The 26,269-nt window shown below is 39.9% G+C and overlaps 1 protein-coding gene across 1 annotated transcript in view; it reads right to left on the bottom strand.

Moving 5' to 3' along the window:
- The window catches only part of dip2ba (DIP2 acetate--CoA ligase B (putative)a), a 68,001-nt gene extending 42,095 nt beyond the window's left edge, over positions 1-25,906 (bottom strand). Inside the window, exons 1-8 of the mRNA XM_088404426.1 lie at positions 25,628-25,906; positions 7,131-7,193; positions 4,798-4,953; positions 4,572-4,697; positions 2,586-2,816; positions 2,356-2,487; positions 296-415; positions 21-218 (exon numbers count right to left, since the gene is read on the bottom strand). Coding sequence (XP_088260552.1) covers positions 21-218; positions 296-415; positions 2,356-2,487; positions 2,586-2,816; positions 4,572-4,697; positions 4,798-4,953; positions 7,131-7,193; positions 25,628-25,712 — 1,111 coding nt within the window. The 5' untranslated portion in view covers positions 25,713-25,906. The remainder of the gene's footprint in view (positions 1-20; positions 219-295; positions 416-2,355; positions 2,488-2,585; positions 2,817-4,571; positions 4,698-4,797; positions 4,954-7,130; positions 7,194-25,627) is intronic.
- Between the last annotated feature and the right edge of the window lie 363 nt (positions 25,907-26,269).

Raw genomic sequence — 26,269 nt, 5'->3', positions numbered from 1 at the left:
TGCAACCATTTGTTGCTCACCATATGTGAGAGTGTAGAGGGGTTTTCCTGTGATGTCCAGAGCTGTGAGGGCGGGGCTCTTGGCCTGTGTGGCCCCCCAGCGGGCTAGGGCTGCTTGCAGGGCAGGAGGCCAATTACTAACAACACCGAGGGGCTCCCCCTTCACTGGGATTATTTGACGGCCTTCGGGTTTTGGGGTGTTGGGGTCCGGCTGGGGAACTGGATGAAACAGAGGTTCAAGACAAAAAGAATGGATGTTCTTTGTTGCAATGAGTAGTGTACATTTCTCTTCTCACCTTCAACTATTTCCTCTGAGTCATCAAGGAAGAATTCACTGAGTGGTGGTCTTTTGGGACGTTTGAGTGTGTTTAGCAACTGTTGAATCTTAGTGGACACTCGGCTGTTGACAGGCACACCTGCATAAACGACCATGTCAACAAACAAATTCACCAATACAGCAAAACGCTACCCACACATGCACCTCTAACACACAATGCTCTTGTCGTACATGCTCGCTCGCGCACAAAATCAGGGTCTAAATCAGCAATTAAGAAGGATTTAAAAGCTCGCTGAATAGACAGGTCAGAGAATTCAGGGGGGAAAAAAGACTAAGAGTTTGCCTAAATCTAGGCCTAAAGTCACAAGACAAACATGAAGAGTAAGGCTGAAAAGCAAGCTGACAAGAGTCTTCAGCATCCCTGCCCGTCCCATTTGCATTACCTTTCCTCTTTCCTTTTTAAACGAAAGTCAAGATGAATTAACGGCCCCAAAAGAAAGAAGACAAAATATGTGTGATTAGTGTAAAGGTCCTTCACTTAATTGAACACTCACTCAATTGCCATCAACACAGATGCCGATCAATAATTACAACATGGTCAAAATCCTTAAAAATTTTAGAAGCTCAATTCAGAACACGTAACTCACTGTATAGATTCGCTACACAGTGAGAAGTTGTTCATGATTTTATCTGACAACTTTAATGGTTATAACTCATAGAGCGAACGAAAAAAAAACACCTTCTCAAGAAATTAGAAAGTACCTAAAGTAAAATACAACTTTCAATATTGAAATATGGTAGGAATTGGCATGTGTTGACTTAATTCTGAAATACATACAGGTGGGTCTGAACATCTGGAGGTAAACTCCATTTATTTTATTAATTCATCACAAAAAGTGAAATTTACATGTTTTATTGAGTTATCTTACACTAACACACACACACGTGCATACACACTGTTTTGGCACATATTGGCCTCTGTACAGTAATATGCCCTCACTAATTTGTTGTGCCTGCATTTTCATTAACCACTGGGGGATATTTTTGACCCAACTCTGGCTTTTAGATGTTTTTGATGCGTGGTATCAAAGGAATCCAGACCAAAAAAAAAAACACTAGGAGGCTAAAATATTGCATGGATTGTCAAAACATATTGAATTTGACTATGCCATCCTTCAGTCCCTTCCAAATGGTGGCAAATGGGAGTTTGAGAGGTACACCCTGTAGATGTCAAATTTAGCCCATGTTGGGCTCATTTATTGCCACCAAAAATTGTAAATATTGTCAATTTTGGACATACTGAAAATCTGATGTTTTATCATGCATTTGCACGGATTTTTGCATGAATCCTTTCAATGGTAACTCGTGAACAGGGCGCAGTAGAAATTTCTGTGTTGGGACCCCAAAACCACCAGGGGATGCTAGCAGACACCTTATGACAAATACAAGCCTTTTAATAACTTCATTGAATGGCTTAGCCTGGACTCCCACAATGCAAAGTTCTTGCTATGCATTGTGGGACTTGTAATTGACAAAAGCCTTCGATCCAAGAACTAAATGTTGCAGGAAAACTTTTATTTTGCTGCAGGGAAGCATTTTATTTTATGCAACACAACGACATAAATTCCCATGCAATATATATTTATTTATGTGTAAATCTACATATGTATGGAGAGGGGTGATGCCACTGAACATTTTGAGGGGTTGAAAGTAACTATATACAGTATTTACATTTGTATTTATATTTGACGATGTTATGATCCTTTCAAAGTCAGCCCAAATAAGGTGATAATAGGGCCACGTTAGTGAAAAATCCCCAAACGAACAGGGGTTAACAACAGCATCAACAAATGTTTTTTGAAACAAACAGAAATAAACGTGACTTTAAAGTATTTATATTTTTTTAACACCCACCTGTAAGTAATTTCCCATTTTGAACAAGTCAAACAAATTAACTTGTCTTTTATGTTCTAATTTATTGAGAAGCACCTGTGTGACCACTGATTAAAAAGTGATTGCTTGGTTTCATTTACTACATAACAAAAATGAGTTTGACTATATACAAATATGTGAATCTACCATCAGCAGTATCCAGCATGCTTGAACGGCTCTGCCCCCGGCTCATGCCCCTGACAGCGGGAGGCAGGTCCATTCTCGAGCCTCTGTCCTGGACAGTGGAAGATGATGTCACATCTGGAGGTACACTGTTTTCTAATGGGGAACCACAAAGAGACCCATTGATAAGGTGCATATCTTTAGAGCATAACAACTGTATTCATTCATATGTGTTGTAGATGACGGGAGTTTACCAATGCGTGCGTGAGCTAGTACATCAGCCAGCAAAGAAGCAGCGGGCTGAGGCGAGGGCTGGCTTTTCGGCTCCCCGTGGGACAGTGTGGAGGAAGCCGAGGAGGACGTGGAGGAGCTTTGGACGGAACGGTTGATCCAGTAATCGTGACTTTGCACTCCCTGGGCTAGTGCCGAACATAGAGCGGCCTTTCGGCGCAGTGAGCCCTCATCCTCTGATGCAGAAGATGTGTCTGGTGGACAGAAATATACAATCACTTTGACTTGAATTTTTATGCCATCGTGAAGATCCAATGCTTCATTTTTGTAATTTTTATTTTTTTACAATTTGCAGTTTAATCAAAACACTGGAAAATAATATGACCCAAGCAGAGGTGGGCACTTTTGTCTGCATTGACAGATTGACAGATGGTTAAAATTGATGGGAAGATGGATGGAGCCAAATACAGGACCATTCTGGAAGAAAACCTGATGGAGTCCGCAAAAGACCTGAGACTTTTGTGTGTTTACAGTTGAACAAGGTTGGTCATATTGACATTGAGTTATTATGCTATTGAGAGTTTAGAGTTATTATTGTTATTACTTTGCGTATTACTATATTGTGATTGAAAACGTTTTAAAATATGTCATTAATTGAGGGTGCGCCTTATAATCCAGTGCGCCCTATAGTGCGGAAAATACAGTATTATTATTGTTATTTTAACAGAAAAAAAATAATTTGAATGAGTGCAGACAGAAGTAGACCAGCGTCTGATGAATGCCGGACCAAAAAAAAAAAAAAAAAAAAAAATCAAATGTCGTCATCTAGAGGCAGCGGAAAGTAGGGCAAAAATACACAGACAGACGGACGAACCGACCCTGATTTTAGAGGGGCTAAAGCCCTCTATAAATGATTTGGTTGCATTTTTTGTGTATTATTATTGTTGTTTTAATTTGTATTTTTTAACAAAAAGGACCAAATGGTAAATAGAAACTGCTACTAAATATACTAAAAACACTAAATATAAATGCTACTAAATGAAGACAAAAGAATGTTGGAAATGAATTTATACTATATTTTCTGGTTTCAATCATGTTTAGGCCTTGAAGGTACTTACAGCACATATCTGTGGTGTGCCACTTGAGTGTCAAGCAATTTTTGAAGCTTCCACCAAGCAGTAGCTAGCAATTGCAGCTGATCATTTGATTTTGATGGCATTACTAAGTACTAGAGCAGGGGTCACCAACCTTTTGGAAACCGAGAGCTACTTCTTTGGTACTGAGTAATACGAAGGGCTACCATTTTATGTGAAGACACCAATCATGTCAATGATTTTTCACAATAATTAAGGAACAGCTGTAGTAAACATGTAAATCAAGTGTAATATGTAATGTACATGTAATACATGTATAATTGTTTGTAACATTCCTTCAGAAAATCACATTGTTCTATTACTTGCAAGCTATTTGCAGAACAGGTCTGCGACCTACTCATGTGAGCTTTGGGGGCTACCTGGTGTCCGCAGGCACGAGGTTGGTGACCCCTGTAATAGAGGGTTGAAAATGTTGGGCTTGGCTTACTTCATTTAAACCATAGGTCTCCAACTCCAGTCCTCGAGGGCCGCAAACCTGCATGTTTTTCATGCCGCTCTCCTAAATACACCCGATTCAAATGATTAGGATAATTTACAAGCTCTTGCAGCGCTTGCTGATGAGCTAATCATTTGAATCAGGTGCGCTAATGAGAGAAGCATCGAAAACATGCAGGATTGTGGCCCTCGAGGACTGGAGCTTGAAACCTATGAACGAACAAAACCCCACACGTCTAAAAGACTAATAAAAACCAACAAAGGCCCAAAACAGAAAAAACAGAAAAGCCCGATACCAATCCACAGACAACATATACTAACAGAACAGAACATTTTCCTGATGAACCGCAGACATTTTTTTTCCTTTCAAGCTCCAAGGTACACTTTTAAGCAAAAAGGTTTTGAGCCGTTGTTTCGTACCTGGAGGCGTGCAAGCATCACCAGGAGACTGGACAAAGGCTGAGCGTCGCTTGGTTGGCATGGGCAGGGCTATCTTCTCCTCTTTGTGTTTGGCTAATGCTGCCTGCACAGCTTCAGTGTGAATGTCTAAAAAAATAAAAAGATAAGATAGAAAGAAAAGGAAGCAAGTAAAGTTTAATATTAAAACAAATATAATAATCTTTATTTCTCAAAACTTTGTTTGTACCTGATCTGTAGCGCTCATCTCTGGCCCCTCCACTCCGGTGCGCACGATGGTGTTTGGAGGGTGAAGATGTGGAGGGACCCGGGGCCTCAGGGCTCGGCGTGGGCTCATCGCTGAGGCCTCCAGAAAGCTGCACATCTGGCAGAGTCACATCCGCATCTGGATCAATGTTTTTAGAAATAAGAAATACTATCAAATACTAAAAGAAATACTAACGATCAAAACAAAAATAAAAAATACACAAATAAATAAACATTTTGCTTAATGAAGCAAAATGAAAACAAGAATTATTTTATTAAAAAAAAAAAAAAACTGAACATACAACTTAGGCGGGGATACACAATAAAATAAACAGACTTTCGCACAGATACTGACAACAGATAACTTTGTACATCTCCAGACTTGTAAAAATTGTATTTATGTATGCAGCCATAAGAAATAATCATTTCAATCCTGCTATGTTGCAAGGTTGGAGAATAATATGAAAAAAGTTGTTACAACGTACAGTCACATTTATTTGCTACAAAATCTCTGATGTGTGTGTGTGTGCGTGTGTGCATGTGTATACTGTATGTGTATATATTAGGGCTGTACGATTATGGCCAAAATAATTATCACAATTATTCTGGTCAATATTGAAATCACGATTATTCATCATGTTGGGTCAAACAGGTATATTTATTGCCCTTTTTTTTTTTTAAACCAAGCAGTATATAAACAAGGCTTCAAGGCTTAATACTTACAAATAACAATAATAAACCAAAATAAATAAATAAAGTAGAATAATAATAAGGAGTCACATTCACATTGAACTCTTTAAAAACAGCCACTGCCTCTTTACAAATGAAGCAGATACAGTTGTGAAGAAATAGTCCAATTTCCACTCATCCTTGAACCATCGGCCCTCGCAGTCAACTTTCGTCCTTTTGTTGATTGTCGCCATTTTAGAAAGTTAGGGGCTCATACAGTCAATTACTCATATACTAATTTGCTGTTCCTAATTGAGCCTATAGATGGCAGTAATTAGCACACGCATGTAACAGCGCTGCTGCCCAATGTATTCATTCTCCATGCGGGCCAGGCGTTATTGATTTTATGACAGAGGCTGCAGGTTGGATGGAAATTGACCACGGGCCGCATCTGGCCCTCGGGCCGGACTTTGGAAATGCCTGTATTTGGGTGAGAAAAGCAGAGGCTTTTGTCATGCAAAACAAGTGGGAAACATTGCCCCCTGGTGGTAGGATGACAAAGTGCTTAATTTGACATGTACGGTAGCCAACTTCTTAAACGTCAATATCGCCGAGGATCAACTAAATTAATCGTGGCAGCCAACAACGTGATTGTGATTAAAATTCGATTAATCGTGCAGCCCGATTATATCCATCAATCCATCTATTTTCTACAGCCGCTTATCCTCACAAGGGTTGCAGGCTTTTGGCGCCTCTCCCAGCTGGCTTCGGGCAGTAGGTGGGGGACACCTTGAACTGGTTGCCAGCCAATCGCAGGACACACAGGGACGAACAATCATGTACCTCATCGCACCAGAGGACAAGTTAGTATGTCCAATTCACCTGCCATGCGTGGAGTGTGGGAGGAAGCCGGTGTGCCCGGTGAGAGCCTGCAAACTCCACATGGGAAGGCCAGAGCCAGGTGGATTTGAACTCGAATCCCTTTAACTGTGTGGCGGACGTGCTATGCACTGCGCCACCGAGCCGTCTGCCCTAATTTATACATTATATACCATAATATACATATATAGTGTAAATTATAATAATTAAGGAGTAAATCAAAACTACTCCTACTCTCAATGGTCGATGTCATGCCGGGAGCCAATCACACATCTTGTAGGAGGGCCAGCGAGTCAATTGATTGGCCCGCGTCGGTCTATTGGGTACCTCCAGCAGCATTCTCCAAGTGAATCTCAGTTATTAAAAGTATCATTCACCACCGCAACCTTTCAATGAGCCATGTGCGTTTGTATTCTAACAAGTCTGGCAGGAAGCAGTGCAGTCTCATAGCGTTTGATATCTACCAGTAATTAGGGTATCGGGTATCATTTGTATACTTTTGCTTTAAATCTAAAGTACTTTTGAAAGCCCATTAGTTTATGCTCCAAGTCATTCGGCAGTATTTGAGAGATTAAAGTCCACTGTTTGATTGAAATTCCTCTTCTTAAACCGATAATGCCCATTTGGAGTGGCTTTCAAAGTCTTGGTCTGAGTATTTTTGGGCGTGTCCACTTTGCTGCAAGCAGTTGTATTTCCATCCATACAACTGTTCATGCCTGAAGAACAAGGTCACAGAAGCTGGCATTAGAGACGGTGGGATGGTCTTACTTGGCAAACAGGCAGCCAGCAGCTTGGCTCTCTTCTTCTCAAAGCCTTTCTGTGTGATGTCACCTAGGAGAAAGAGGACAGTGACACCACAGTTATATCTTTACCCTGTATGACTTCTTTTTTGGAAAAGAAGTCTCGATACGACTTTTTTTTCACTTGTGAAGCCCTTCGAGACTTCGGTGAGTCAGGGGTATATAAATAAAACTTGATTGATTGATTTATTGACACAATGTTAAAAAGCCAAGGTTTCTATGACCACTAATACTGTCTATAACAGTTAATGAGTGCTTTTCTTTTTTTTTTTAATCTACTGCTTTTCATTTATTTTATGCAAAAAATGTATGAGTATAGCTAAAACTGTAGCCTTTTTAACACAACAAAACAAGCAATATAAATGAACTTTGTTTATACAGGTTAGTCTCAAACAGGACAAAAATAATCTTGGCAAGCACAGAGGATAAGGGGGAGTTCTTTGTCTTAACCCCTGTTAGACCAATGCAGCATGCTGGAGGAAGACATTTGCCTGTCTAAACCAATGAATACGCTGACAAGTGATGATGTCACTCATGTCTGGGAAATGATTAGCTGAAGCTTTTCCAATCGGAATCAAGTTATGAGGCTAAGCACGCCCTCCGTCTCCTTTTTAGCTCTCAAAGTGGCTAATTAAAAAGGCAACAAGTGCTCATTTTTGATCAAAAACACACATCTAGTTAGTCAAACGAACTTGCTTTCTGAATTGCTTTAAGGGTTACAGGTGATAAAATTCTAAGAAATTTTGAAAATATGTCCATTATTTTAGAGCACTAGTGTGAAACATACGGCTCGTGGCCCGTGGAGGTTTAATCCAGCCCACCAGATGATAACCCTAACCCTAACCCTAAATCCACTTTCCATAAACTGTAAATGCCCTTGACGTGTGAAATGATTCACTCAATTGTGGTTCTGTCTAATCGCTTCTTTTATGGAACAAAAGAAAAAAATGGTTAACAAGCGTGTAGTCCTCAACTCATGCTCGTGCTCGATGACAACAAACTGACACTCAGTCATTCTCTGCAGACTTCCTCATGCCTTACAACAGTGAAGGCTACAAAACACAAACATTTTTACTTTTACAAGCGATGCCAAGGTCAGCACTGCAATTAATAACTTGCTGATCGCTTCAATAACAGAAATTGGAACATTTGCGTTGGCAATAACATCTAGCCTCATTGTGCTATTTCTCAGCGAAGGCAAAATCCAACCAGGCATTCGGCTTTGCTCCCTGATGTATATTAGAAACAATCTGTCTCATTTTATTTTATTTATTTTTTATTTCCTTGATTTACATTCATCATTATGTGTGTGTCACTTAAGTGTCCAAAATGAGACACTAGACACATTTATTCTGTTGAATTGCCTTTCATTGCACTCAGTTTTATGGGGACTTTTTCCTTCCTCTGGATTGAGTTTTATTTATTTATTTCTTTATTTGTTCATGTTATCATGTGCTCTATACAAAATATCTATGATATAAAAAAAATAAAAAAAAAAAGATTATAAATTTCCATTAATTCAGTGAAACTTGAAAAATGCTGTCTTGTGACACCAAACTTAATCTTTATATTATCGTCTATTCTTTTTTTCACACCAACTTTAGAGGATGTTTTCTAAGTCTAATGCGCCTGCCAGTGGAAATTCATGGAAGCGCATTACGAAGCAATAAGAACAATAAAAGAGAAGAAGAATTGTTCATGCATTTATTTATTCATTTGTACTAAGCATGGTACAACATTTCTGAATGTAGCAAATCTCCAATACTTTGTTCAAAATAAAATATATTGTCTACTATGAGAAAAAAAAGAGCTGCAATTTTAATACACTGATATTTTTGCTCAAAGTTAGAATCTGATAACGGCCCATGCCTAATTCCTGCAGATGGTTTGTCCTAGTTTCCAGTCATAGATTTCCACCCATTACCTGACCAAACAAACGAAAGACTCAGGCTGCTTGGTGAAACACAAAAGCTGGCTGTGTAAAACCCTTTTTATACAACCAATTAAATCTTTAATGACTATGAGCAACGTGTTCTGAACGTCAGCGCCACAGTTATGAAACAGTGGAGTTACGTTACATAATAACAACAGCAATTAGTTTTTCAGCCAATGAGTTAGCAGCGAGAATGGATCTTCCTCAATGAAATACAGTACCTACTTTGAAGTGACCACTGACAATAGAACAATGTTATAATAATGTTCAGTTAAGTTGTCTACTTTGGCATGGAGGCTATCTGTGTTTGGTAATATGTGCCACACCACTATACATGTGGGTGACAAACTTTGAATATCTAGGGAAAGTTGATTCATTTCAATAATTTGCCTGAAACATTTAATTTTGTATGTAATAGTTTATCACACACAACTTGAAAAATTCGCAGCCTTTAGTTGTTTCGGTTTTAAAGATCATGGCAGAAAGACACAAAAAGAAGTTTAAAGAAAATCAGTATTTCATGAAATTATAATGTTTAATCCCTGGGGGTAATTTTGACCCAGCTCAGGCTTTCAGGTGTTTTTGATGTGTGATATCAAAAGAAAAACAAACAAACAAACAAAAAACACTAGGAGGCTAAAATATTGCATTGATTGTCAAAAGATGTCAACGTTCAATATGTCATCCTGCCATCTTTCTAAATGCTTGCAAACTGATGGTAGAGAGGTACACCCTGCAGATGTCAAATTTAGCCCATGTCGGGCTCATTTATTGCCATTAAAAGTTGTAAATATTGTCAATTTTGGACACATTGAAAACCCGATGTTTTATAATGCATTTGCCCCGATATTTACATGAATCCTTTTGACGGCAACTCGCAAATGGGGTGCGATAGAAATTTTTGTGCTGAGACCCCATAATCCCCAAGAAGCGCAAGCGGACAATTTATGACATTGGCAAGTATTTCAATGACTTCACTGAGTGGCTCAGCCTTACTTCAACAATACAAAGTTCTGGCTATGCATTGTGGGACTTGTAGTAGGCAAATAGATTCTATCCAAGAACTAAATGTTGCAGTAAAGCTGTTATTTTGATGCAGGGACGCGTTTTATTTCAGGCAACGCATAACATTATATCTGCAAATTGCCTGCATATTGTCTGCGAACTCTGCAGCATTGAAGAGCAGTTTTTTTTTTTCCCATACAAAATGAAAATGTTTTGAAACAAATCAGCCTCGGAATATATACTGAATGTGTTAACATACATTTGTAAAGATAGGGCTGATGCCACTGAACATTTTGAGGGGTTGAAAGGAAAAATATATTTATACTTGACCATGTTATGACCCCAAGTTGGACAATAATATGGCCAGGTTAGTGAGAAATCCCCGGACACCCAGAGATTAATGTGACCAACACAAAAGGGATCTCAAACAGAAATGTCAACCATCGGAAAAGTGTATTAAAGTTATGAGCCCTCGCTACTTTGAGTTTGAAAAAGACCAGTAAATCTGAACACCGGAGCACCATCCTTTGAGCAAGAAGTACAGGGTGTATAGCCTAGACAGGTCACCAGCCAATAAAAGGGCACATACAGTACAAACAACCATTAATTACTTGCATTCACTTTCACAATTACATTGAAGAACTAAATCAACTGTGTACCTGTATGTTTTTACAATAATGTGATGACATCACATCCCATATAATCTAACAAAAATCTCTATGAACATTGGGAAATATTTGGGGGTCAGATCTTAAAATGTAGCAGCGTGGTGGTGTCACCAATATTTTTTCCATTTGCTACAGTACAATAGATGGAATTGTATAAGCCCAAATACAAATCTGAAAACACGGATACAAATCTGAAAACACGGGATACGCCTTTTTGACTGCGATCTTACTCGATAAAAAAGCCCATTTGAAATGTCAACATGTGCGAGGGACGTCACAATCTATGATGTAGCTTGTAGCATGTTCCCAGACCAGCTCAATTTAAGAGGTCCGTGAATACGAGCCACAATGGACACAATGCATTTCAATGATCCAAGAGTGGTTATACAAATCAACTAACTAGCTCAGGAGCTTTCCTGAGGACTTCCACCCAGAGGGAATTTCTGACAACCTTTTGGCAAAGTTCCACCAAGCAGATTTAGGAAGATCACTATTCGAGTCAGTCACAGTTCCGGAGGGTGGGGGAAAAAGGTTTGTGGTTTGAACACTTGCACTAACTACTATCAATAAATCTAATGTACAAAATGTATCGTAATTGCAGTTTGAGTGAACTCTACAAAGTGGTTAATGTTCACTTTAATGTGTTTTGAAGATTTTGTCACAAACTATTTGAGGCAAACACTTTTTGCAGTGGTTTAAATCAGAGCTATGTCTATGTGCGCGATATTCCCTACAGAGTGGTAGATGATTGATGGATGGATGGATGGATGGATGGATGGATGCATTGTTCCAGATAAATATAGTAGTATAATATAGTAATATAATATAGTACTGTGGGCCCCCGGTTTAAGAGATTAATCCATTCCATGGTCGGGATCATGACGCGAATTCACCGTATGGCGGGCAATCCAAGCCTATGTTAATTAGCTAATGCATGTAAAACCCCAGGTAAAAACATCAAAATTGTATCAAATTGTATCAAATAATTTAGGAAGTGCTACATATATATATATATATATATATATATATATATATATATATATATATATATATAATATACATGTATACAATTAAAAAGCTTCATAAATAAAAATTATAGAAGGGATATACAGTACCTTTATGTTACAAGCTTGTTATGGCCAGATTCCCTAGTGAGGTAGCCTAGCCTTCTTTGTGTTTCTTGATTATCCCCAGCTTCAAAACATCACTAGCAATCTTTTGACCCATGGCTCACACATTCAAGTTTGTATTAAGCAGTAAAATGTCAAATTATTAGTTATTTTAAGCACTCAGACGTAATCCAGTCCATAGCATGCCACCATTTTGACAGTGACGTCGACCAATAGCAGAGCAGGACGGGACCCGAAAATCAGAACAATTACATAAAAACGCCTGAAGATGGAGACAAAACAAAACAAATACAGCCAAACCCTAGGGTCATGACAGTTGTTTTCGTCGTAAAGTGGGAAAAATACCGAAAAAGAGGGGACGAAAAAATGTCGCAGATCACATCATAAGCTGAAAAAAACGTAAGGCAGGGATGTCGTCCTCCGGGGGTCCACTGTATATGCATATACAGTTAGAGAATGAAAAGTTTCATTGGCTACAGCGCCTCTACCTGTGAGGCTGTGGCCTGAGGCATAATCTCAAATGAGGCATAATCTCCTTCTAAGGTTAAGGGGACCAGCCATGAAAAAATAAAGAAAACAACTAACCAAACCTTGAGGCAGGGCTGCAGAAATAATCGAATTTCAATCGCGATCATGATATTGGCTGCCACGAATAATTAAGCTGATCCTCAGCGATATGAACAATTAAAAATTCAAACACCTTTTTTAATTTACAAGTCAAATGAAGCACTTTTTCATCCTACCACCAGGGGGCATTGTTTCCCAACTGTCAATTGAGACCCGTTTTGAAAAATCTGATCTGAAAATTGGAATATATTCGGTTTGAAACGTCCGAAAATGACATTTTGACTACTAATTTATTAAAATTTGCTTAAAAGTAAATAATGTGCTTGGTTCTAAGTAGGCTTTTTTTTCAATGGTTTCCGTTCAACAATTGAGTTAGTTGTGTTGACCTGTGTGACAAGTTTTTGCCATGCCTTTGACTGAATTTGTTTTATTTACTTTATTTTATTTTACTATTAATATTTGTAAGTATCAAGCCTTGAAGCCTTGTTTACATACTACTTGTTTAAAGAAAAAAAGGGCAATAAATAGACATGTTGATGAATAACATGATGAATAGTCGTGATTAATAATCGTGATTTCAATATTGACCAAAATAATCGTGATTATTATATTGGCCATAATCGTGCAGCCCTATCTTGAGGTATGCAAACTTGTGATTTTAAAATGTCAAGATACTCAAGAGTAGATGTAAATAGTACACCATAGAACTAACAAACATAAAACGGACATTAGCTATGGCTGATAGTGTACATATTTACATAAAACAAATACGTAACATAACACGTTGGGTTGTCGCGTTTGACGTTAGCATTATTAGCACGCCGTTAGCACTTTAGAAGGACATCAAATAGGAACCACTTTGCATGACCCTAAACTAAATTTAAGTACATTTATATGCTCAAAATAATCCAAAAAAAGGGAACTTCTGAGGACTTGTAAATGATTCTTGGATCACTGAAATGTAAAACAAAAACATACAAAAGACTAAAGTGATCCCTTGTTTATTGCAGTAGATACGTTACGGAGCCGGCCGCAATAGCGAAGTTGCCCCCTTACATTTCACATAAAAAAATAAAAAAAAAACTTTTTTTTAACATGAAAAGTCTTCATGCTATACATATGATTTAAGACAAATATTACTGCAGTACACATATTTACTTAAATCTTAAATTATTAAACCCTATACAATGTACAGTAGTGAACTTAATGGGGGCGGGGGGGATGCGTAGGCTGCGCTGTAACACTTCATCCACAAAGCAGCTTATATTAAAGAGCGGTCGGCCTCATATGGCTCAACAACGTGGCTTTTACTTCGCTTACAACTTCACAACTGAACCTGGCAACCCCAGAACAATAAACCGAACCGTATTTCTATTAATGCTCGTGCCGTCATCGCCCGCCAATACAATGTAAGCAAGCCCCCCCGCCCAACATCGTAGGACCCCGCTTAGCTTTCCCGTGACATGCCTGCTCCAAACAGAGCACACAAAGGACCTCCCAATGCTGACGCACTTATGGATGCAATCCACCCTTCATGCGCATCAACCCAGCGGCAACGAGGAATTTCCAACATAACTGTTCCTCTTTTCCTTTGAAGTCTCGCGCAGCTGCAGTCATATTAGCAGCGGCCCAAACGTTGAATTAAAGTCTAATATGTACATGATTAAAGATTATTACAATGGAGAGTTTACTCTTGAAATACCATTTTATTATAAAAGAAATCTAGGTAAGACATTTCCAATGGTCTGGCGAAGGTCTGCTCCTTTATCTCTGCCCGGACAATGTGTGTGTGTGTGTGTGTGTGTGTGTGCATTTTGTGTGCGTGTCTTTTGCTTTGGGTGTGCTTCATGACTGAGACAAACGTGCCTATAGGGTGGGATTTGAGGCGGGAGTAGATTAAAACTCCACAGGCACGCTCGGTATTCCTCATGAAGCGCCCCCCGGCGCTGCTGTTGTCAACACACATGCAGGAGGCAGAGACGTTCGAGGAGCAAAGACGACATTCACCAGACCGTTGGAAACCTCTAGATTTCTTTCATAACAAGACGGTATTCCAAGTGTAATCATCTTTGATCACGTGCAGATGAGACTTTAATTCAAGGTCCGGGCCCTTGCTAATATGCTCACAGCTGCGCGAGACTTCAAAAGAAAGGGCTTCACTATGTTACGCTTGGGAGCTATTGCAAAACTTCAATACGCAATGAAAAAATGTCCTTGAAGTAGTGAATCTGCGTAATGGAAAACAAAACGCGATGTGGCGAAGCCGCGAGAGTGGAACCACGAAGTAGCGAGGGTTCACTGTAGAGGAAGTACAATAGTACAGTCAGCCCCCGTTTTACCAACACCCTCTTTTACGAACATTTCGACTTACGAGCGTGGACCGCGGAGTTTTTTGTCCCCCACTTACGCACAAACTTCCGTCTTACGAACTATCCGACATGCCGGCCATTGAATTCGTACATATATTTTCGCTTTGCTACGTCAACTAATTCAGAGGTTGACGCTCATCACGGCAACGTTGGACGCTATTGCTCTTACAATGTCACAGTCACTGTCTCAGTCACGGTGTCAGTCACGGACTCAGTCACGGAGTTGCTATTGGCCGGCGTCACGTCAATCACAGAAATGCCGATATGCTATTGGCCGAACGCCTTCATCTAGCTTGATGGCACAGCTGGTCGGGACGGAAGGAAGGAGAGAAAATCAGTCAAAAACGGAAGGAAGGAATGTTGTTAAGAATTTTCAAACTTTATTCGTTAGACATGGCTTCTAAAATTGCTAGTGGCAGTAAAGGAAGAAGTAAGAGGATGATGACAATAGAAACCAAGCAGGAGATAATAAAAAAATACGAAGGAGGCACACGCATAGTTAACCTTGCTCGTGAGTATGGACGTAACCGCTCGGCAATCTTCTAAGGGCAAGACTTTCCTTGCCGGGGGACGAACCTCGATCGACAACAAAATTGAGAGGCTTCTTCAATAATGGATTAAAGAGAAGGAAATCGCCGGTGATATGTTCTAGTTTGAGAAAAGTTCCCGTTGAAGAAAATAAATCAATAAATTCTGCGGGTTGGTCTCTGCTCCCCTTCGCCTCCACCCAGCTCAAGTCACGTCGCCCCAAAGGTAAATGTCATTTTTCCTTTGTATATGTTAGTTAATTTAACTGTACAGTAGATTATGTTACTCATTTTTAATATGTGTATAAAGTCGTGATGTTTTTACCTAATGTTTTTGCACGCGTTGCACGCATTCACTAATTAACATAGGTTTGGATTGCCCGTCATATGAGCAATTCAAGTTACGAGCGTAGCCGCTGAACGGATTAAGTTCGTAACACGGGGGCCCACTGTATTTCTTCTCACTCTGATGTTATCAAGTATGTATGTCCCACATCATCTCATCGGTTAGGGCTGGTTATGAGGGCATCAATGACGAAGAATCCTCAGATGGGTCAAAGAGAAAATATAACACTTGGAGAATTTAGGGTGAGTACCGTAATTCCCCAAATATAAGACACACCTGTGTATAAGGCCGCGTTCGGAGGGAGCGCGAAGAGCGGACGGTTTTGTATTGTAGTCAATGGAGTTCACTCGACGGGCGCGATTATGCGTCGAGCGACGAGATAAATGGGATTGAGCGACACGCGGTGCTTAATTACGCGTGACGCGAGAAGTTAAAAAACAAATTGAACTTTTGTCGCGTCGTGTCAGCAAATCAGCTTCTGGAACGTTCAAGGCTCACACAGGGGGCAGGAATCAATCATGGCGTCTGCTTTGCGGTCACCGGAGCTACCCAACACGGCCAGCAGAGCTACCAATACATAAACGGAGCCAAGCAAGAGCAATCACCTGGCTTGTAGAATGGCGTAATTGAGAACTTGGGACAACTGGTATGTGCAGCGTTTGCTTTTTTAACAGATATTGAACAGTAGTAACTGTGCTAAGCTAACGATAGTGTAGCACTGATAGCACAGTATCGGCCACTTGATTGCGACATTGAAACTTTTTTGGCAGACGAGTATTGCCTTAATGCGAGAGACACTCAGTGTAAAAACAAGAGAATAAAAGGTGCTGTCGGTGAAAATATCGTCTCTGCCACATCCCGGAAAAGTGAAAGTTCTCAGCAATGCTCTCCTTTCCGAAACCACTGTAAAGTGCACAGCAAGCTCGCTCCCCTCCCCTCGCATGATACTGTTGCATGAAAAGTGAACTCCATTTTGACCTCGTGACGAAACGCCTCGTGTAGAGCAAAACCTACGCTCATCGCGCTCCATCTGAGCGGGGCATTAGACACACCCTTAATTTTGGGGTAAAATTGTTGTATTTTCTATATTACCGTCTGTAAGACGCACCAAATCTTTGGCAACAATGTAAAAACTATAGCAAAACAATAAATCCTTAGTAAACTCTTCATATTTTCTTGTGTTCATGTCTTTAAGCTATATATTTGTTGGCAGTTCAGTGCATTTCAGATTTCCCACATTGTGAATGCTCAGTGAACACCTCGCCAGTATAATGTTGAATGTGCTCCAAGCAGTTGTTTGTCCTTTTCCTCACAACATGGTTTGAGTTCATTTTGCCATAACTAGCCGAAGTTGTGTAGCATCCGTTTTTTACCAAGTTTATGATTGTGTGTATATGCCAAAAGACTTCAATTAATAAACAGGTCAAATAGAATACCTTCCATATTCTCTAACCGGTGCACTCTTTACGTCAATCAGCTAGAGACAACATAACTTTTACATGATACTCTCGGTTTAAGTCAAATTCCTGTGTGAATCAGGGATGGACCCGGGACGTTGGTTCAGTCTGCTCGCTTCTTTTATTGAAAATAATACCGTAACAACTTCAGCTTAACACAAGCTGCTGTTAGCTGCAACAAGCACTTGCTGCTAAAGGCAAACTGACATCCGCCCTCTTGCTCATCCCGTTACAGTAATTATTTTGAGTTAGAATATAAAATTGCACATCTGTGCATCGAAACTCACTTATGTGGCTGACAAATCAATCTTCCTCAAATGGTGCCCAAAAAAAAGGAAGTTATTATTTATAGGCCGCAACCATGCTTTTGACCTTTATTTTAGGGGGAAAAGTGTCTTATTTTTGGGAAATTACAGTAATTAACATTGGAAAACGGTTGTACACTTCAAAAAGTCGAATTTTCATCAGGCCACTTTAACAGACTTAAGGAAGTTTCCAAAAGAGTGTGATATTTCACACACAAGCAACCCAATAACATGTTGCCGCTTAGTACCCAAGAACATTCCAAGCACACATTGTGAGCCCTGACTCATCAGGATGTTAAAGGACCTACTTCGTGATATTTTTAGTTTTTACAGTTAAACATAAGCATATAAATTACATTTGATTACAGGCGAACTAAGCTCTAAGGTTTACTCAGTTTGTTTCCTGAAAACAACATTATGCTATATAGAGTTAAAGCATAAATGTCAAACACCAGTCCTCGAGGGCCGCTATCCCGCATGTTTTCCGGTTTTCTCTCCCCAGCACACCTGATTCAAATGAATAGCAAACTCTGCAGGAGCTCAAAAATGTTCCGAATCATTTGAATCAGATGTGTTTGAGAGAGAAGTTTAGAAAACGTGCAGGAAACCGGCCCTCCAGGACTGGAGTTTGACACCTTTGAGTTAAAGAAAAACTAAACAGTGCAAGTAGGTAAAAAAAAAAAAAAAGAAGTGAAATATCAAGCATTCAGTAACACTAAGATAATAAGACAAAGATTAACGTCCTTAAAATGTCATTAATTAAGGAGGCATGTTACTTGCGAGCAGTGATGAGCCCTGTATGGAACATCCCTGTTTTTGACCCACAGTCACAAGAGGGTTAAATTCATGGCAACCGTTGTGAAGTGTAGGGAAAAAGTTGGCTCTCTTGTTGTTTGGAAAAAAAAACCCTGAACCTGCTAAACGCCTTCTTGGAAGCAAGCAACTTCTGTCGTGAGCCCCCTGTGACCATGGCAACACAATGACCACCATTCAGCTGCTTTGAGTCTGTGTGGCCAGGAGCTCCTGCATTTATCCCATTCAGCTGAACTCGGCTTTTGTGCAACCCTAACTGACATGTTTCCATTGGAGGATGAGGACCAGAAGCAGGCGTTCCATTTTTATTTTGCAAGAGCGTGGATATTTTTAGTAGCTGGGATTCTTGCTCATGGGCAGTTAATTTCTCCAGTTTGCCCTGTTTTATATGTGCCTGCGTATTTTTTTTCCCATAAAAAAGAAGGTCTCTAAAATCTTCAACCAAAGTAGAGACAAGCCAAACTCTCTGGATCAGCGCTTGTGTGTAGCAATCATAAACCACACTTTTACATCATCCGCTCTGTTTCCTGCCAAAGATGTCGATACTGGCGACGTTACTGGAGACAGAGGTTCTTTCTGACAGGACAGAGTTTAGCAAAACTACTGCCATGAAGCAGCAACATTCATTAAAAAGACTAAGCTATATGGTTGGATTTTATTTTCAAAAACAGTGAGGGGAGAATTATTCGACTTTAAAAAGCTGTGATTACGTATGGACTAGAGATCGTCCGATATGGGTTTTTCGGGACCGATACCGATTATTTGCACTCAGAGAAGGCTGAAAAACGATATTTGAAGCCGATATTAATTTGCAGTAAAAGTATAAATATTGAATAATGCAAACACTGAACTTCACTGAAATCCCTAAAGAATGTTTATTGAACCACACAAATAGAAAATAATAGCTCCAGAAGTGTCTGATTTTTGTAGACTCAGAAACATCTCTTAAAGTTGAATGAAATAAATTGCTCTTTGAAAATTTTCCATAAAAAATACAGTAAAAGTTAAATAACTACAATGACTTGTCTTTGAAGTCTGATAAACGTCAGGGTGATGAATTCTGAGGTGGGACCACAGGTTGGAGGTGTTTTTATTTTTTGCTACTGTTGCTCCCATGCTGAGTTCACCATTGCATGTTTTGCACACAGCCTTTCCTGGTGTTGTTGACGAAATGAAATACTCCCAGACTGCACTTTTAGACGTACAGTATGTGCATCCATCTGCAACAAGGGTTTGTAAAAAACAATAGAGAAGTGTTAAAGGAGGAGCCCACGTGCTTACATATGCTCTATGAAGACCCTTGGTTCGTTCCCTGCTTAAATTACCTTCATTGGTCACGTGGTGAAAACTGTAATTACAAACAAATTGTGCATCGATCTCATTATAAAATCAATTACACGAAAATATACCTTGATATCGATACTCACATGTGTGAAATATAATAAAATGAAACTTAAGGCATTCCCGCATGATAATTCACAGAAGATGGCGTCAGATCGCGTTAGCATACTGTTCAATGAGCACGTCCGTCTGCCTCTTCCGCAATCAAACCCATAAAAAAGGAAATGCCTCATCGGCAAAACCAGAACTACTTCTATCGGCAAAACGACAAAAATATACCCTGATATCGATACCCCTGTGTGTGAAATAGAATAAAGATTCAAGACTCAAGAGTTTTATTGTCATATGTATAGTAGTATTATACCACACTTGCGGCATTCCTGCCTGATAATTCGCTGAGGATGGCATTACCATGCTGTTCAATGAGCGCGGCCATCTGCCTCTTTAGCCCGCGATCAAACCCGGAAACGGAAATGTGTCATCGGCAAAACCAAGAGTACGTTTATTGGCAAAACTTTTCCTTTCCACAAACAAAACAATAATCATCCATGGAAATGTAATTGTCATTCAACAGTTTAGAAAGAATTTTCTTAGCATTATTTGAAACAAAAAACATCCCGTCGAATGAGCCTTAAAGGCAACACATTTACAGTACAGTACATTGATTTTTTCATATCCGCTGGTCAGATTAAAAAAAGGGCCAATACCGATATAAAGTACATCCAATTTCCAAATACCACTCCCGATAATCGGCCGATCTCTAGTACAGTGGACCCCCGTGTTACAGCGTCCTTGGCTTACATTTTTTTTTCATGTTGCAATGTGGAATAGTGAGTTTTTTCGTCCCCTCTTTACGGTATTTTCCCCGCTTTGCGACAAAAACAGCTGTCATGACCCTAGGGTGCTGTATTTTGCTTCCATGCAATGCGTCCCTACAATGCTGGTCTGCTATTGGTTGACGTCTCCTCACAGAGACGCTGGTCTGCTATTGGTCGGCCTCACACATTTCAAAATGGTGGAGCGGTAAAGCTTTGTTCGATTGTGAGGGGTTACAAAACCGTATTTATAGTGCATTTTACTGCTTAATTCAAGTTGAATGTGTTAGCCATGGGTCCCAAGATTGCTACTGATGTTATAGAGAGAAGAAGATGATTTATACGGAAACGTAGCTGGAGATAATCAAACACAAGCTAGCCGAGCCTAGGCTACCCATACTAGGGAATATGGGCATAACGAGCGCCACTCAAAGGTAAATAAACCCTTTCTATATTTTTTATTTATGTATGTATTTAAGTATTTACATACTTTACATATTTGAGACAGAGATACAGTACACATATTTACTTAAATATTGCATTATTAAACCAGTAACTGTGCTGCTATCACTTTTCGGTTCCATCCCATACTGTGCGGGGAACACGGAGGGCCACAGTTACCCTCATACTAACGGCCCTTGGATGTTGATCTCGAGTGAAGCCCGTACCTGGCCATACAAAATGACAAGGAAGCAGAGTTTATACTCCAATTAGTTACATAAGCACTCAAGGGAACATCTTCCCCACGTTCTCCTTTTCCTCCCTCTCCTTCTGCCCGGGGTTCAACTTCTCACTCGTGCATGTGAGCTTCATGAACAAGAATGGCCAGGCAATCTGGGCTCTCCTACAAGACTCTGAAACAAATTAGCTTTTATTAACAAATGCTAAAATAAATTTGAATTCATGACCACAAACAACAGGAGGAAAAAAAAATGGCATGGTTGTGTACCGGTATAAATTTAATGAAGTTTCACTTGAGATGCTATGGTATTTCTTTTCTCTATATATTTTTGGTCGCTGATTCTCCCCGGTCAAAATCCAAAGAACGGTGTTCTTTTTTGTGTCGTTAATGAACTTGGGCCTGAGGTGCAGCCAGACGGACACTTAATGCAAGTTTCTTATTCTGTGCATACAATATGACAACATATGCAAATGTTTGGAAGTCACATCTTGTTGTTGTGAATAGTTAATCATGACGCTACCCCGGAACAATCCCCCAGACCTGCTGGAGGCACAATAATTAATATGTCCTAATTCAACACCCATGTGCTACAATCTGAGCGAAGATATCTGAAGTAACGTTAGTAACTAGTAGGGCTGTGCACAAATTGGCCATGGTTCAATATGAGAAGCCAACTACCCATTAAACAAAAACCTCAAATCCTAATTTTCAGATTTCAGTCAAAATGCGTTAGTGTTTGAGTGGAAATATTCAGGTCTCTGTATGTCATTTTCATGTGGGGGTATATTGACAACGTCAAGCACAACCAGGAAACGTTTGTGTGTAAAGGGGAAAATGTAACTGGCGATGAGGAATGAATTCATCTGTTAAAGGAATTAGTCAAACCCCAGCTTGATTGTGTATTTACACCTTTGTCTTTGAAATTCACTGCTGGCCTCCCACACAGTCGTAGCAGCGTGTGCGTATGAAGAATTGATGATCTGCACAGCCGGGCTATTGGGTTAGCTTATCACGAGCTAGCTAGCACCACACAATACAGATAGATTTCCTGGACCTGGATTCTCACATTGGTCAGAGCGCGACAAAGGATCCCTGGAATATTTAGATGCCTATGAAGTGGCTCATGAGCTTCCAATCGCTCAGTGTTGGTAGTGTTCGCGCTAATAGAGTTCATTCAATCAAGTTATGCTACTGATATACACACGTGGACAAAATTGTTGGTACCACTCAGTTAAAGAAGGAAAAAGCCACAATTCTCACTGAAATCACTTGAAACTTACAAAAGTAACAATAAATAAAAATTTATTGAAAATTAAATAATCAAAATCAGCCATCACTTTTGAATTGCTGATTAACAAAATTATTTAAAAAAAACAAACTAATGAAACAGGCCTGGACAAAAATGATGGTACCTCTATAAAAGATTGAAAACTATTTGACCAGACTGACATGATTAACTCAGGTGTGTCCTTTAATTGACATCACAGGTGTTTCCAAACTCATAATCAGTCAGTCTGCCGATTTAAAGGGAGACAAGTAGTCACTCTCCTGTTTGGTGAAAAGATGTGTACCACACTGAACACGGACAACAGAAAGCGAAGGAGAGAATTGTCCCAGTACATCCGAAAAAAAATGATAGATAAACATCTTAAAGGTAAAGGCTATAAGACCATCTCTAAACAGCTTGAAGTTCCTGTGACAACAGTGGCTCATATTATTCAGAAGTTCAAGACCCACAGGACAGTAGCCAACCTCTCTGGACGTGGCCGCAAGAGGAAAATTGATGACAAATTGAAGAGACGGATCGTTCGAATTGTATCCAAAGAGCCCAGAGCAACCTCCAAAGAAATTAAAGGTGAACTCCAAGGCCAAGGTACATCAGTGTCAGATCGCACCATTCGTCGTCGTTTGAGCCAAAGTGGACTTCATGGGAGACGACCAAGGAGGACACCACTGCTGAAAAAAAAATCATAAAAAAGCGAGACTGGAATTTGCAAAAATGCATGTTAACAAGCCATAAAGCTTTTGGGAGAATGTCCTTTGGACAGATGAGACCAAACTGGAGCTTTTTGGTAAGGCACATCAACTCTATGTTCATAGACTCAAAAACCAAGCATACGAAGAAAAGAACACTGTCCCTACGGTGAAACATGGAGGAGGCTCAATAATGTTTTGGAGCTGCTTTGCTGCATCTGGCACAGGGTGTCTTGAATGTGTGCAAGGTAAAATGAAATCTGTAGACTATCAAGGCATTCTGGAGAGAAATGTGCTGCCTGGTGTCAGAAAGCTTGGTCTCAGTCGCAGGTCACGGGTCTTCCAACAGGACAATGATCTAAAATACACAGCCAAAAACACCCAAGAATGGCTGAGAGAAAAGCGTTGGACTATTCTAAAGTGGCCTTCCATGAGCCCGGATCTGAATCCCATTGAACATCTGTGGAAGGAGCTGAAACATGCCATTTGGAGAAGACACCCATCAAACCTGAGACAACTAGGAGTGGGCCAAAATACCTGTTGACAGCTGCGGAACGCTCATTGACAAATACAGACATCGCTTAATTGCAGTGATTGCCTCAAAAGGTTGTGCAACAAAATATTAAGTTATGGGTACCATCATTTTTGTCCAGGCCTGTTTCATTTGTTTGTTTTTTTAAATAATTATGTGAATCAGCAATTCAAAAGTGATGGCTGATTTTGATTATTTAATTATTCAATAAATTTTTATTTGTTACTTTTGTAAGTTTCAAGTGATTTCAGTGAAAATTGTGGGTTTTTACTTCTTTAACTGAGGGGTACCAACAATTTTGTCCACGTGTACAGCTGCCTGTCAGTGAAAAAAAAAAGTTGACTCTCGCCTAGCATACGTTGTGAAAATTGTCACTTGATAGACACACAGCGTAGCCAGTCACATGCCTCACTGAGTATATAAAGTATGAGTTAATGCAACAAAGCAAGGTACAATATATAATGTATTTTTAAGTAAATTAATAGTGAATCAAAAAATAAACAAAAGGTAAATAAAAGAGGACGACCAGGGGTCAGGAACCTCATATGCGTCTTTCATCCTTACGTTGTGGCTCTGTGGTTTGGGATTGTAAAAAAATGCTTGGTTTAGATCGACTAAGTGGACAGTGTAACAAGCGACGCATCTGAATTGTAGTCAATGAAGTTTGATTGAGTGATAGGGTGACAGGATGACACCTATTCAATGCAAAGAACCATCATACAACTTCAGTCTGCTTTGCAGACTAAGTTTCGATTTGTAAGGAACATGCCTTTACCCCCAAAAAATAACATGTACAACCGCTAGTCTTTGATGCAAGCTATAAATTATATAGCTTTTATAATATAAAATAAGATTAAACAAAAATGAAAAAAGGTAGAACAAGATACATTGTCATTTTCAAGGAAATTGCAGTACCAAAATATGTGAAAAACTGTTGCCCAAATGAAAAAAAAAACCCCAAGTGGCTGGGATAGTATACAGGAACATCTGCAACCATTATGTAATAGAAGTACCTAAATCCCAATGGGCCATACCACAGAAGGTGGCTGAGAACAAGGCCAAGGTGCTGTGGCACTTCAGCTTCCAGACTGACAAACAGGTCCTGGCTCTCCAACCAGACATAGCGGTGGTGGACAAAGAACAGAAGAGGGTAGTGGTGATAGATGTTGTGATCCCAGCTGATACTAACATCAGGAAGAAGAAACATGAAAAACTTGAGAAGTATCCAGTGTTGAAAAAGCAGCTGGTGTGTGTATATATATATATATATGAATGACTGATTTAGATTTTAATATGTAAAAAGGAGCATGGCGGGCTGCGGGCGGTATGGGTCGGCGGTAGAGCGGACGTCTCCCAGCTGACAGGTTGTGGGTTCGATCCCCCGACCTTCGAGACCATGTTTAAGTGTCCTTTAGCTAGACACTGAACCCCAAGTTGCTCCTGATGCTGCGTCATCAGTACGTAAATGACTAGTTAGTGTAAAGCGGTATTTAAGTGAAAGTCCATTTACTCTTTTCTAGCTCATCACCAACACACCAGCACCACCTGAAGATTCAAGAGATTTCAAGATTCAAGGCGAACAAGTGATCTACATTAATATTGTCAACTGCGACAATTAATACTATTGATTTTAAGGATTTGGGGGCATTTTTTTCTGTAATTTGTATATTCTGATGATATTATTTAGGAGCATATTTGGAGAGTTTGGAAAAGATTGGGCTATTTAGCTGGCTTTACTAATGATAGATTCACGGTTCGAAATGACTTCCGGAACGAAATCATTTCGCGTCTGTGTGTCTGTTTGAATGGTATCAAACCACAATGTGCAATATGTTCCAGCACTGCAGGTGCGTCTCACGCCACGGCTAGCAACAACCAATTTCAGCAGACAATAAGCTAGCGTGCGTCCGCTGCCGACAATAAGGTACATCGACCGGCTTAAGTCGTGACATTACTCGACATTTATACTGTTGATGTCAACCACTCTCAGCGTCTATTTACCTTCTGAGAGCTCGAGGTCCAACTCCGCCAATTGGTCTCGAACCTCCTTCGGTAGGGCGGATAAATCCACGTCGCGGTCTGCCATTACTTCGCCAAAAAACAGGCGAGCGGGGGAGACTTATGCTCAATGCGGCGGAAATCACAACAATAAGAATGAAAGGCTATCCCTCAAGACACAAGACAAGGAGCCGAAGCCGAAGGGGATAGAGCGTCTGCCCCTGAAGCTGGCCACTCCGCCATAATGGAAGAAACTCGGGACGCTCGGAGCATCGGCTGGCTCCTTCTTCTTCTTTCGTCGGCTTCTTTCCCTTCTTCTTCTTTCGTCGGCTTCTTTCCCTTCTTCTTCTGTTGCCGTCATTCGGCACCTTTTCTTCTTCTTCTTTCGTCGGCTTCGTTTCTTCTTCTTCTTCTTCTTCTTCTTCTTCTTCTTCTTCTTCTTCTTCTTCTTCGGATTACCGCTCAATGAGACATCGTGCCATTCACAAAAGCAGAGAATTTATTTATTTTTACAGAAACAACAAATATAACAATGACATTCTCATATCAGAAAGTATAAACTCTTACATCAATTTGCTTTCACAACTCCTTACAGACTACTAATTGTAAGCTAATATCTTACAATGTCGTCATGTATCACAACCT

The sequence above is a fragment of the Hippichthys cyanospilos genome, chromosome 2 (genome assembly GCF_059441005.1).
Source record: "Hippichthys cyanospilos isolate Australia breed blue-spotted pipefish chromosome 2, RoL_Hcya_1.0, whole genome shotgun sequence".
In the NCBI taxonomy this organism is placed as follows: domain Eukaryota; kingdom Metazoa; phylum Chordata; class Actinopteri; order Syngnathiformes; family Syngnathidae; genus Hippichthys; species Hippichthys cyanospilos.
This window is presented reverse-complemented; position numbering and strand designations above follow the sequence as displayed.